This window comes from Mchenga conophoros, linkage group LG23 (assembly GCF_057382185.1).
Source record: "Mchenga conophoros isolate Kocher_MC1m ecotype Shallow Benthic linkage group LG23, M_conophoros_male_GT1.1, whole genome shotgun sequence".
NCBI lineage: Eukaryota > Metazoa > Chordata > Actinopteri > Cichliformes > Cichlidae > Mchenga > Mchenga conophoros.
This window is the reverse complement of record NC_140547.1, coordinates 2,227,116-2,241,695: the sequence shown is the minus strand read 5'-3', so window position 1 is coordinate 2,241,695 and position 14,580 is coordinate 2,227,116. Positions and strand designations below refer to the sequence as shown.

Below are 14,580 nucleotides of genomic sequence, written 5' to 3'. Positions count from 1 at the left end.
AACTTAAATTTACTTTGCCAGAGCTTGTTCTCCCCTTTTTCTGATATTTGTAAAGCCAAATAAAATAGTCCGCTAGTTTTGATCTATTACTAGTGCAAAATATTGAGTCACATCACAGAAGATCTCAAATATGTGTTGGATATTAAAGGGTATAAATGCGTCGAATTGATACACCGCTTGAACTACTAAAACCTCACCTAAAATAGCCAAGCGGTAAATAAACTAAAAAGAAATGCTTTCACTTATTGTTTGTTTTTTTAAATAAAGAAAAATTACTGGTTTTGTTTTAGTTGAACATGTGGTGTGTGTGAGTGTGTGTGTGAGAGAGAGAGAGCTGCAAACAATCACCTGGGACCCTCAGACGGACTTGGAGTTGATGGAAACAACCTGCACTGGTTTGGAGGCGGACCGCGGCGGCAAAGCGCCACTGTGTGCTTTTCTTTCCATGCTTGAAGTAAATTGGAAGCGAAGATTGAGTTCATCTAGCCTGAACTAGCGGCCCTCCGGAGGGAATATCTTATCCGGGAGAGCCGTCTCAGACGATGGGGTTTGAAATGAGCAGTGTCAGGAGGACTGCGCCCAGACTCCTAATCCTACCTGTCACTGAGAGAGCAGCTGCACGGGAGCTGCCACTGCCGGGAAAAGGGCTACAGGTGACGGTGCTGTGAATGTGACTCAGACGTGTCCAATAATATTCCTTCTGTGGTGTGGCTTCATTTATTATTTTTTCCCTTTTTTTTGCACCCTTAGCTGTAGTAAGACCTCAGATTACAGGGATACTTTTCAGGTGTGATGGTGCCTACATGCATGTTTTATAGGGCCAATCAATCCCATCACCAAATAATAAAAATGAAGAAAAATGCGTTTACTTGCATTGAATTGACTGATGCCGCCATCCCACCTGCTGATATTCTATAAAAGTACATTTTTGCATCGCATTTGGTCACAGACGTGGGTGCTGAAGAAACAACACTGTAGTCTGGACGATCCGCAGGGAAATCTGCGTGGACAGCAGACACGCTTTCTTTTTTGTTGCTTCGTGGATCATTTCTAAAGTAAAATGACATGTAGCTGAACTCTAATTTTCCTGGCAACACGGGTCCCTTCTCCTCCTCTCCTAAAGGAGCCCTGCTTGCCCGGGGACCCTCTGGAAGCCACTGCAGTGAGCTATTTATGGTCTCCAAGGGAGCGAGGCCCCGCCTCTCCAGAGACTTTCATATACCATGTAAGACTCCCCTGCTCCTCTCCTTTCTCCTTCTTCCTTGTACACCTATTGAGGATGCTTTCCGCCTTCGGGGGGCCTCCTCTTCCTGCTCTCCTATTGGCTCCTGGTCAGCCTCTGCCGTAGTGACGTCAGGCCCCGCCGCCCCTGCAGCGCTGAATGGACCAAGCAGCCTGTCTGATCCACTCCAAAACAGCTCAACACGGCACGGCACAGCACGGACACCATCCCGGGAATAGGAAAATAACAGGAATAGAGGCTTGACCGGACAGCGACAGAGATCAGCCTCCAAATCGCACGAAGGCCCAACAACATCAGCATCATTGTTTGTTTTCTTCACGAGACAGGACGGGGGAGTGCGCCCACCGTTTTGCGGGTGTATGTGCGTGCGCTTGTCTCCCGGTTTGGATCACGATGATGCAAAGTGCGGCGGTCCTACCGACAGAGAGTCCTGTGAAGAGTTTACCGGAGATTCTCGGAGTGCCACTGCAGCGTAAGACATTTTTTCTCCTGTTCTTCCTCTTCTTCTGTCCACGATCAGTCTGGAAACTGGTTGGCGAGCGCAACCGGTGCTGCGGGGATTTGACTGTAGGGAGAGGGGCTTAGTTCCAGCAACCCGAGCGAGATTGGGGAGTCTTAGTTTGTCACGTACACCACTAATGTGCCATGCTTAGTCTTTATTTCACGGTGCAAAAGCGCCTCGTAGACGATTCTGCTTCACGGCCTCACAGCCACCCGCATGTCCAATTAATCTTCGCAGCCTCAGATAGCGAAGACGTATTCTGCGTTAGGCTGCGAGTAGAAGCGCAAACTGTGATATTTTTCACTCATCCTGGGTGAAAAATAATTTCTGGTGAAAGGCAACATTTATGATTCCCTAGTTTGGCCTCTAACTTCCCGCGTCAGGTTGCTGGGCTCACACGGAGCCCCCCAGCTGTTAATTTGTAAAAGAGTCTGCATGGTCAAGAGATCAGGCGCAGTTGTCATCACCCTTCAGACAAACACACTGACTTTGACTGACACTCATCACTGGGTCGAATTAAATAGCTTGAAACACTTTTATTTATTACAATTTAAGCACTAATAAAAGTGAAATTATTATTATTATTATTATTATTATTATTATTATTGAGGATAAGGGCAGATATTTAGTAGTTAATTGTCGATGTATCACTGTATTTTCTACCTTCCAGCATCAAAGGCGAGAAATGCCTTACATCTGTTCTCCTGTTAATCTGTGCCAAACCTTTTCTTTCTTTCTTTTTTACAATCTGTTCGCGCAATCAAGGTCTAAGTGCAACTGGATACATTTCTGTTCTGACCTAATTATTTAATATGCCAGTTAGTAACAATGTACAGATGGACCGGGTCTAATAGGGTAACGTCAAAAATAATCCACAACAGAACGGGATAACGTCGAGCGAAATTACTGGACTGCTCTGTTTTCAAAATACTCATGATGCACATTTAAAGACGCACATTCAAGGTTTGAAATCTGTTAACAAATGGCTAAAACTATATAACAAAACTGAGGGGAATCTTTCAGGTTTTTCCACATTGCTCCCATCCAACTAAAAAACCGTAAACAACGGTGAAATATGACAAGAGTCATCTAAGACTTCCAGCCTGTTCAGTGAAGTATTTAAACCTCACCAACTGGGGGGAAGCCTCTATATGGTGGGCTTATGCTCTTTAATTTTATAAATCGAGACAGATTAAAAGATTGGATAAAGATCCTGCCACTCAGCCCCCTGCAGAGCCAGCAGGCATCCTGGATTTAAACCTGGATTATTTCAGGAATAAAAGCAAAGCAGAATATATCTGAGCATTTTATATCACACACACAGTCCTCTGCTGACTCAGGGCAATTACACCCACACCTTAACCTGCAGGCTATTAGTCGTTGATATAGAGTGTTTACTTCACGTTTAATTAACACAAATCGCTTGACAACCAACGGCTGCCAGAGTGCACTTCTTCTTCTTCTTCCTCCTCCTTTCGTTTCTTCTTCTAAACAACACCCCTGCTAAAAGAGTCTGAAAGTGTGTTTCACCCGCTGTGTGAAATGAGCAAAGCGATGAGACTGCACGTGGTGAAGAGTGGTGGCAACAGATAATAAGATACGAAGAAGACCTCCTGAATACACGAGGTTTACTCTCTCTCCCTCTCTCCCTCTCTGACACACACACACACACACACACACACACACACACACACACACACACACACACACACACACACACACACTGAAGCTGGATGGCGAACGCCCTGTCGTTGCCAAGAATCGTGCTGCTTTCCTTTCAGCACCACTTCTCTCTCCAAAGCCATCCCGCTCGGCTTCACCCACCCACCACTTATCTCTGGATATTTAAAATGCTTTCCCATTTTAAAGTCCGAGACACAGGCCACCCTTTCATAATAATTTCACTGCCTTCTTCTACCCTTTCTATGAGAATTACCTCGCCGAGGAGACACAAAGCCAGTCCAAGCTGTGTCTGTGCCGGAATGCTCCTCTGTGTGTAACAGTGTGCGCACTGGGTTATTTAAGCTTCTGTAATAAGGACCGAATATTTCGATGAGGTTATCTGTTCTTACTCTTCGCAAAATAAACGAATGAATACTGAAAATAAAATGATTTTTTTTAAAAAAGCTCATTTTCACTGAGTTACAGTTATTTCTCCTCCTTGAAATTAAAATTAAAATCACAGAAATGCCAAAGGTACTAAGAGTAGTACATAAAAACCCTCTAAAATGTGCGTGTCCGCGCCTCCACGGTGCAGAGTCAGTGAGCTTGGTTTTGCACGCAGTATTGTGTGTGGGGATTACGCATGAGGCACCCGGCGCTTTACACGGTTATTGTAAGATGATTTCACGGCCGATATGTTTTCTCTCCACAGCAAAGGTTGTGATATGTGGGTGTCTTAGCTTCATGGTCACCGGCCCCGGTCACTTGTTTTTTCTCAGTATGTTTTTTTTTTTCAGTTTTTTCTCGTCGTGTAGCATCATGCAGATGTGTGACAAAGACAGGCCGAGAATAAAAACAGTCTAAAGGTCTTTAAAGACAAATGCTGACGTGATGTTAGTTTATGGAGCATTGCAGGTGGACTTTTACAATCTTTAATTTAATAGAAGGAGTAGGAGTTACTGTAATAATAAAAATGCTACAAATACAAATATTAAAATATAAAAAATATGCTGTTTGATCTCTATAAATGTGCTACTTCGACAGAAAATCGGTTTTTGTTTTGAAAGAAATTATGTTTTGATTTTATTTCGCTTTTTAAGACGTCTTGAAATGTGCAGCTTACCTGTAGTTTATCATCGATGCCAAATTTAATTGCTAATATCTGCCTCTGAATGGGCACGTGTGGTGTGCCAAGACACCTTTTTTCCCTTTCTTTTTTTTACATTCACAAAAATTAAATTTAATCTCCCCTTGACCCTGATTTACATCCAGAAACCGCCTCACCTTCTAACACTGGTTGCCACCATGCTTCCCATAAAATCATTAGGAGATTAATTAGGGTCAAACTAGATCTGGCTAACGAAATTAAGAGAAACAAAAATCAATATTTCGTCAGAAAATTATTTTCGCCCTACAAGCGAACAGCTCCGAGTTCAGCACCTTGGACAGAGACGGACAATACAAATACGCGAAATTTATATATTTTTTGTCCTGTTTAGCTGTGATAGCAACAGCAAAATAAGTCGTAATAAAATAAAATAAATATATAAACAGAAGCAAAATAAATAACATTTAAAAAAAGTGACGGGCCTTTAGAAAATAAACATCCATGCACATAATCTCCAGATTTCATTGTTATTATATCTATACGGAAATATGAGTGAAACCCGAGTTTATTGTCTAAAACTAAACTACAGGCTTGCAGATTTAGGGGAAACCCCGAAAACCTGCTTTAATGTGCGAAACAATTCTCCGTCACCATGAATGTCATTTCATTTTTTGTTGTTGTTTTTGTAAAGGTAAAACGAAATGAATTTCGTTCGCGTAAAGCGCTTATTTCTCTTTGCCTCTTTGCTTCTCTGTTAACTACGCGGGACTGCGCTTGTTTCCGTCACAGAGATCCCTCAGTGTGCAGGCTGTAGTCAGCACATCCTGGACAAGTTCATCCTGAAGGTGCTGGACAGACACTGGCACTCCAAGTGCCTCAAGTGCGCCGACTGCCAGACACCGCTGGCGGACAAATGTTTCTCCCGGGCAGGAAGCGTCTACTGCAAGGAGGATTTCTTCAAGTAAGTGCGCTTCTTCCTTTGCTTTCTCCCCTTACCATCCGCGTGGATTGTTTCCTGCAGAGTGAGCACTGGCCCAGCCTTTCTCCAGGGCAGCACTAACAAATATTACAATTTTCCTTGACAAAAATCCGACTGTGACCTGTAATAGTTCCGGTGCATTTAGTATTGCAACCGACTGGTTTCCGTTTGCTAACACGGTTAAAATGCTAGCAATATAACATCGTGCCATACATGTGTATTAGGCTAACCTTTTTACCTTTAATTATTTAATAATACATATTCACCACTTTCCCCTAATTTATGAAGAACAACAGAAACACAGCTTGCAGGTGTGTTTGCTTGGGTTGATGGTTTTCTTCTTTGTTGTGACTGAACATGTGTGATGCTGGTTGCCCTCATAATGTGCACAGTTTGCCTGATTCCCAGTGTAGTGGCAGCTCTGTCACTCTGTAGGAAAGATTAAAAATCCCTTTATTTCACAGTCTAGTTGCCATTTATTCTTTCAACAATTGGATGTTTGAGGCATTGCAGGAGAAAATTGAGTTTGACTTTTATCCATAACACGATCGGCATATTGGGGCTTTTTACTAAATCATGTTTGAAAGGTTTTAATGCTCAAAGCTAGAAAGAGACCTAAAGAGCTCCGGAGTCTCACTGGGAGCTAACTGTGTTAGGTGACCCAGGGGGCAGTGCTGGTGGGGGCTGTAGCATGTTCAAACACACACAGACACACATACTAAATAATACATACACATAGCTTTGCTGGTGTTTGCTTCCCAGAGGTGATTTGGAGGCCTCACCTTGCTCTTTTTATTTTTGTGTCTATGCTGTGATTTAAAGCCTCTCCCGAGTCAGTGTTTTATTGGTTCTCCTCGGGGTGTCTTTACTGTGAGGACCCCTCCTCCTCCTCCTCCTTCTCTTCTTGTTCTCTTTTTACTCTAGTTCATCTGCAATCACATAAACATGCAAACATGCAGATGCACACTCAAACCCACACAGTGCACTGATCCAGTCCATCTATCAGTCTGCTGGCAGATCTACCGTTAACAGAAACACATTCCAGGGATGGTTTTTCCCTCCTCAGCAGCTGGAGTTCCTATTAATACAGACACTGTGCCATCATTCTTGGCTGCAGATGAAGAAATAGTCATGTAGTGTGTGAAATTTTAATCTCAGCTGCTCGCACTCTTTCCATCAGTCCACCCTGCCGGCGTTTTACAAATTTTTTCATGGCGTCTCTCTCTCTCTCTCTCTCTCCTTCATGTTTTCCTGCAGACGTTTTGGTACAAAATGTGCATCGTGTCAGCAGGGCATCCCGCCGACACAGGTTGTGCGGAAGGCGCAGGACTTTGTTTATCACCTGCACTGCTTCGCCTGCATCATGTGCAGCAGACAGCTGGCCACCGGGGACGAGTTTTACCTCATGGAAGACGGGAGGCTGGTGTGCAAGGTGGATTACGAGGCCGCCAAACAAAATGGTAGGTGTGCAGGAGCATTCGATGTTAGGCTACAACGAGCGTTTACTGAAAATATGAAAAAAGAGATGTTTCAATAACTCTTAGCAGTTTTTATCCACCTGGTTTAGTGCTGATGACTTCACTTAACTACACCAGAATCACAACACTATGAATCATGGATAAAGTTGTATTCACGGTGCAAAGCGGTAATACGACTCCTGCCGGTGGATCCGTGTTGTTTGTTTGTGGGTGTGTGCTGCTTCTCTCCCTCCCTCTCTCCTCAGATGTCCATGCATCTCTGATTGATTATGCAAAGTGAAGCAATGCTCTTATATGGTGCTGTTCCAATCACTCCATTCCTCCGGCAGTGAATAGATTTATGTCCTCTGCTGTGGGAGTGGGACAGATGCACAAGGACAATAATACACTTCTATACATGACCATTCACTTCACTGAGCACAGACACGCTCAATGTGAAGGCCTGAGGGCAGTGCCTGCTGAGGCAACATGACAAATCTAGGAAGAAGTCACTCACGCTCGTGTGTGTGGTGTTTTCAGATGATTCAGAGGCAGGGACCAAGAGACCAAGGACCACCATCACCGCCAAACAGCTGGAGACCCTCAAAAGTGCCTACAAAAACTCGCCGAAGCCTGCACGCCACGTCAGAGAGCAGCTGTCATCAGAGACGGGGTTAGACATGAGAGTGGTGCAGGTAGAGTATTTTGGCTATATCCTGCAGGTCCCTGAGAAAGCTGACTCACTGGGATCGAGTTTTTGTAATGAAGCAAGTTACTTTGGAATCGCTGAATCCCGGCCTCTCAAGTGCTGATACAAATGTTAAAAAGCAAATACATATTTGGAAACAACATAATTCACATGCATTTTACTTGAATTTTAAATTTAAATGAGGATATTTAGTATTTTAGAGTGTTTCAGAGCTAAAAAGATCAGACCTTATTGAGAATCCACGTGCAAAGTAGGGCTGGGCGATATGACCCAAAATTCATATCTCGATATTTTTTAGCTGGATAGAGATATAAGATATATATCTCGATATTTTTTTTAAGCCATAAAGTAAGAACAAAAAGAGTTCTTAGTCAAAGCTGTGTCCCAGATGTCACACAGGCACTTTTATTAACATACAGCACAGATGTACATGAAAAATTACTCAAAATTAAATTATGAGCATTCATTAAATAATCATGCTCCATAAATAAAAGAAAACAAGGTTGTTTTTGTGCTAAACAAAGAGCTCACAATTGTGCAGTCAAAATGTAAACTAAAAGACGCTGAGCGTAATAACAAAGACAGATTTCACAGCTGCTCTGTTCCCAAGTTTTACTGTGTGACTGACAGCCTGGAGTTTGAAATCCGCTTCATAACCACGTCTCTTACAGGTGCCATTTATGGTCCTTATACACACACAATACGGTAATATTACGTTGATGCACAGTACATATCACTCCGCGAAGCTCCTCGGTAGCCGTAATGCGCCGACAATCTATCAAGCGGTGCAGCTCCGTAGTTTACCAAAGTCGTACTCAAACATTTTTGACAGATTGCTGAGCGCCGTGTACCACATAAAATCGGTTCGCGGCCACCAAGCACAACCAGAATTCATACATAAGGCGCACTGTCAACTTTTGAGAGAATGAAAGGATTTTAGGGTTAGCGCGGTTAGCTCGTTAGCGCGGTTAGCTCGTTAGCACGTTGACGCCGTCCAGCCCCACGCATGGGGCGATGCGCAGTAACTCGTTAACGGAGATTTGCCGTGTCCGTCTTGTCGCTGCCTGCACGTGAAGCGATGGGGTAGGAGGGGGAGTTGTCTTCAGTGAAGGCGAGGCGGAGTAACGTTGCGTAGAGACAAAAGTGGACGAAAGAGAGGCAAACCTGCGGCTCCACAACTATAATTATAACGTAACATAGACTATATCGATATAAAGGATATTGTCACATCTTATATCTCGTATAAAAATATATCGATATGTTTTAAAAACTCGATATATCGCCCAGCTCTAGTGCAAAGCTTACATTTTTTTCACATATTCACTTTAGTGTCATGCGTTTGTTTTCCTACCTAAAATTTCTGGTATCGACTGTTGTGAGATAATTAAAATTTGATGAGTTTATTTGTGAATTTAAAAGCTCAGGTTGCAAATAAACACATTTATAAAGAGTGACGCTATATTGCGTCAAACAAAGGCCGAGGCTGAAGTCAGACTAAGAAGGTATCGTTCCTGTTGTCATTTATTTTTAGTTGGAGATAATGTTTCAGAGAGTGTTTCATAATTTCATTTGCACTTAACGATAAATAAAATGTTCCACAGGTTTGGTTTCAGAACCGGCGAGCGAAGGAAAAGCGTCTGAAGAAAGACGCAGGGCGGCATCGCTGGACTCAGTTTTATAAAAGTGTCAAACGCAGCCGAGGAGGAACTAAAGTGGAGAAGGAGAGCTCAGCTGACGACGCAGGACTCAGCGACAGCGAGCTGAGCTTCAGAGGTATGCAGCTTTTATTGCTTAAAAGTGAGATCCCTGAAGGGAATTGTCCGTCATGCTGCCGTGCTAATGGGATCGAGGGAGCCTAGAAGCTGCTAAATGACACGAGCGCCGCGGCAATTGGAAGTGTCTTTGTGGCGTTTCATTTGTTTTCTAGCATTCATCAACGCGTGGCGTCGCAGTCGGGCAAATCCAAAATGGCATTCTCATTTCACATTCCCGTCACACATCCCTGTGGCTGCTGACGCATCCTCCTGCCTCTGTTTGTCACCATGATGGAGCTTATTGGAAAAGAGAGAGGGTCCTTAGTGGGATGCAAACGGCGTTTTAGACATGCCATGTTATTTAATGTTTGCACACCCCGTTTTTGGTAGTCATAAAAGTCCTCAAGCCAAAGAAGGCTATTTTTATGAGAAATGAAAACATGGTGACAGAAACTCTATAAAGCATGTGAGGCTTTTAGTCAATTAGAGAGAAAGCGCTCTGGGGCGTTGTTGTTATTGAAGCCACCCAGGGGAGGGACGAGATGGAAACAAATATTTTGTGCTGCAGTAATTGCTCGGTTAGAGATGAAGCAGAAAGAGCATCCTTTCTCACTTTCTCGCTAAGAGAACCGAAAAGCCTTTCAAAGACTTCAGTGGCTCGTCCATTTACTGTACCTCCATGAAATCTGCCACAATAAATCTGACTCGTAAAAGCACTTAACTGTATTGAAATATAACAACTGTATAATGCTCGCACAGGTGACGGCGCTGTTGATGTCTCAAAGTTTTTACACTCCTCGTGCTAAGTGACGGTTTCTCCTCTGCAGACGACCAGGTCCTGTCAGATCTCGGCCACGCCAACGGGCTTTACGGGAGCGTCGGCGATGTGACCAACACGCTGAACGGCGGCTTCTCCGTCGACGCGGCGGGACAGCCCTACCACGACATCCGAGCGGGAAGCCCTTACGGTCTCCCCCAGTCGCCCTCCTCCATCGCCTCTCTGCCCGGCCACACTCCTCTCCTCAACAACCTGAGCTTCAACATGGACAGCCTGGTGGCACAGGGGGGGCCGGGTGGTGTGGGACAGGCTCTGAGGGCCATGGCAGGAGGCCCGACCTCAGACCTCTCCACAGGGAGCAGTACGGGATACCCTGACTTCCCCACCAGCCCCGCCTCATGGCTGGACGAGATGGACCATTCCCAGTTTTGAGTCTCAGACATGGTAAAAAAAAAGTACTGTGGGGAAACATCAAAGTGGACTCAGAAGGCTTTTTACATTTCTTTCTATCGTTCTCCACGGTCCACTGCTGGTATGTTTCGGGTGCGATGTTGGGCGAAGGAGAAGGGAGAGTCCCGCAGCAGTCGTAGTTGGTGAGGTAGCCATCGAGATATGTAGTCTGAGCGGAAGCAGCGAGAACGCCTCCACACAGAATGAGTCAACTCTGCATCATACGATCGTTTTTTACACTTTGTTTTGTTCGTTCACTCTCTGAAAGTGAGACCGGATCTCAAATATATTGGTGGAGTAATGCTCACAGGGGAGAAACGTCTCATCCCTTGAAATAAACCACACAACATTAGGGCGACACAATCCAGATCAAAGTCCCTACGAAACCCAGGAGTCACCTGCATGCTTCTCATTCATACTGAGCAGGCCTGCCGTACAGCCACATCCAAGCCTTTACATTGGCGATGCACTTTACTCTCCTCGTCTCTCTACACGTGTGGACAGGAATGTGGGGAGAGCAGAGAAAAGGAGGAGAGACGTATGCACAAGGCAACAAACAGTGTTTCATTGGGAGAGAAATTTACAAAAAAAGAGCGGCACAAGTGTTAATTTTGAACCACGCTGATGCTTTTGTTGTTTTTAACATAGTGCTCAAACTTATTAGGAAATAGATGACTGTTGGTCTGCCCGTCCTTTCCTCTGTCCGTCCGTCTGTTCATTAGAAGTTTATGTCTCCCCTCTTTGAATGAGGGCGATCACTGTTTGCTACAAAGCAGATCTCTCTTCTATATTTATAGGTGCTTGACTTGTTGTCATCTGTGTAAAAGCTGGTCTGGAAGCAGACGTCCGTCAGTATTAAATTATCTCAGACACAGACTCGCCAGGAATAAAAAGCTTATACGTTTAAGGCAAAGTCAAGACATGTACACGGTTTGGAAATATTCAGTTCTAACTGCTAAAGACGCCCCGCATCTTATCCATTTGTATGCACATGCAGATTCTTTTGCAGACGTTGAAAAGCAAACATAAATTTGACACTTAAAATGCTAACAAGCAGGAACACAGATAAAAACTCTCTTGAGTTTCTTCGGTCTGATCCAGGTGCCTCTTGGTAATCTACTCAGTGCAGCTTTGCCTGCTATCAACCTACTTACTGACCCCAGATGTGTCGTCAGCCTGTTCTCCCACTGCCTGGCCTGCATGTCAGAGGGATTACCGATAGTCCCCCACATTCAGGGCTGATGCTTTAGCGTCAGTGCTGGCACGACTGCCGGGCCGATGCATTTCCCACAGCTGCATCTTTAAAGACCCACAACAACTGAAACAGTGGAACGATTCGGTGTTTCTGATTCTTGACCTGCTGAGCATGCAGGAACCATCATTTAGATTTGATCTCTGCTTCAAAAGAGAAACAGAGTCTTATTCATGTGGGTACTTCTTTTGTTAAAAAAAAAAACAAGGAAAAGAGGGAAAAAAACGAGTGTTTTCAATACCAGGAAGCAAATAAAGAAATACAAGATGACACTATTCAGAGAAACTCGAGATTACAGCTCTAAAATTACAGCGTAATTATTTGGTTGATAAAATTAAAAGTATATAAAGTGTAACACGGGGGTAACATTTAGGTGTATTACAGTTAGTTAAATTCCAAAACAACGAAGAATAAATATAGAAAAAACAAATTTAGGAAGATCTCATATTTGATTATTTCATTTATCACTTAGAAATGACAGTTGGAAGCAACGTGGACAAAGTTTTGAAAGAAGAATAGTGTACTCGAGATCAAAACATTCGTTTTAAATTACTGAGCTACTGTAAAACATTACAATTGTTCATGTGTTCATATGTGACAGTTAAAAAAGGGATGCAGTCTATAACCCACATCAACCATGAGTAAACATCTGTTACCCCCAGGATGAGTGCACCGTAATTACAGAGTAATGTTTGAGCTTCTATCGAAGTTTCACAGTTAAATGAAATAACAAACATATTACCAGGACAGTTTCATTCAGTCTGTGTTGCCTCCAAACTTTGCATCTCAATTGCTGTAAATTTTGTACAGTTTGAAAACGTGTTGATCGTCTTGTTTCATGAGCGCTATTTATTATTGCCATGTGTCTTTGAAAAAGATGTAAAAGAGAGCACTGAATTTATTCATTTATGCCTTCTGTGTAATGGTCTGAACTGTGTACAGTCAAATCTATATGAGGAAAATAAAGCTGGATTGTGTTTGGGTTACGCTCGGCTGCTTTCTTTTCGTACTCCGGGCCTGCGGTGATGAATGCGAGACTTAAGATTTTCAGCTGGACTTTGTTTTTAATATATCAAAAGAAAAATATGTGCTGTAGGTGTTTTTATTATTTTGCCTTATTGAAACGCTCTTAGAGCGAGTTAACCCGCAAATTCATTTACCCATTGAGAGCATTTACCACACACTTAGGCCTCTATTCAATTGTGGGGATCCATTTAGTACCACCAACAGACAGTGGTCAGTCAGTTAACAGTGATTGATACTGCTTTCCGCTCTCGCTCTCCGGGTGGGTGGGGGGGGGGGGGGGGGGGGGGGGGTGACAAGAAAGATGCATGAAGAGAGATTAAGGAAAGAAAGCCGGAGAGAGAAATAAAACAAGTGCAGAAACAGATGCTCGCTGGCTATTTCTCTGATCCTCTCAGTGCTAAAGAGACACAACAGCAGATTGCAGCACTGCACTGTCAAATCTACCCTTAATCCCTGAGCTGCTAACTAATTGTGAAATATAGGCAAATGTGCTTTGTAGTCAGGCAAAGCGGGAACATGATCCATATGCAGGCAGCGTGCTCGCACATGTCGAGCTGGTAAATAAACAATTTGCTGAGAGGCCAGTAAAAAAATACCCTAAGATGACTGTAATACTACAAAAAATTATTTAGTTATTAAATTAAATTTTAGTTGCAGTAATTATTACCTAAAAGGCCTCCTCTGCACATTTTCATCTGTACTTAACGTGAAAACAGAAAATAACAGTGAGTCCCAGCAGGAGTCTGCAATGGAAACGTGAGGGTGTGACAGAGGCCTTCTTAGTTTAGCACATAAGCATCCTAATACATGCACAACATAAAGTAACGCTGGAGCTGCTTCATAGACACTGATTTCAAAATTGTTAAAATTCACATGTTGAACACATTTCAACCAAAACAGCAGACAGAACGATCGGCGCCGTCACCCCTGAGACGCTACCACGAAATGACACAAAACAGTCACGTGTGGGCTCCGTGTCAGTGCAGTGAACCCAGCGTCGTTAGTTGTAACTGGCACTCACACACATGCAGTTCCTGCTGCATTGATAAAAGCTCACGAGTTACAATGGATTTACTCCCTGTGACTATGGTGTTGGCTAAGCGCAGCATGTATAGAATTATAATGAAATTACAGCACAGTGTACATCCGTATGAAACTCATTTCTATGCAGCAACGTGCAGCATTTGTTTGAGAGCAGGCCAACACAACCCAAACGTAAGTGATATCGATTCCTTTGTGTTTTAGCTATTCCTGTAGCATTATAAAAACAAAAAGCAAAGAGTCAGCCTGGTTGGAGTTTGCACGTTTGCATAAAATGCTACAAATTGAGCTGATTTTTATTTAAGCATTGATTGGCTGGGTTATGGGCATTAATGGATAGGGTCTAATAGTACTGGCTTACAAAGATAAAGAGCCACACGGACAGTTAGGATAATTTACACGCCACTTACAGCACTAGTATACAAATAAATCTGTGGAAACTCCACCACTGTTGCTTTTGCGAAGATGACAAACACAAGCACAAATGCCATTATCATCGATCGCAAGGCTTTTATTACAAACTTCCTCAAGGAAACTGTTTTTTTTCCCTTCTCAAGCAAAAGGGAATAAATTAACATGCAAAATAGATAGGATTTGTTTTCAGACCGAAAGTCAATCT

The 14,580-nt window shown here is 43.3% G+C and overlaps 1 protein-coding gene across 1 annotated transcript; it reads left to right on the top strand.

The window, feature by feature from the left end:
* The first annotated feature begins 316 nt into the window (after positions 1–316).
* On the top strand, positions 317–12,877 carry lhx4 (LIM homeobox 4). The gene is made up of 6 exons (XM_085264830.1): positions 317–1,715; positions 5,305–5,476; positions 6,752–6,954; positions 7,492–7,646; positions 9,262–9,433; positions 10,242–12,877. Exons 1-6 carry the CDS (start codon positions 1,637–1,639, stop codon positions 10,622–10,624), a joined length of 1,164 nt encoding a protein of 387 aa, XP_085120956.1. The 5' UTR covers positions 317–1,636; the 3' UTR covers positions 10,625–12,877.
* The last annotated feature ends 1,703 nt before the right edge of the window (positions 12,878–14,580 follow it).

Excerpts from the sequence above, each read along its gene's own strand:
- lhx4 (XM_085264830.1), top strand. The coding sequence starts at position 1,637 with ATGATGCAAAGTGCGGCGGTCCTACCGACAGAGAGTCCTGTGAAGAGT. Across the intron at positions 5,477-6,751 it reads TGCAAGGAGGATTTCTTCAA|ACGTTTTGGTACAAAATGTG; the intron begins GTAAGTGCGCTT and ends GTTTTCCTGCAG. Across the intron at positions 7,647-9,261 it reads TAGACATGAGAGTGGTGCAG|GTTTGGTTTCAGAACCGGCG; the intron begins GTAGAGTATTTT and ends AATGTTCCACAG.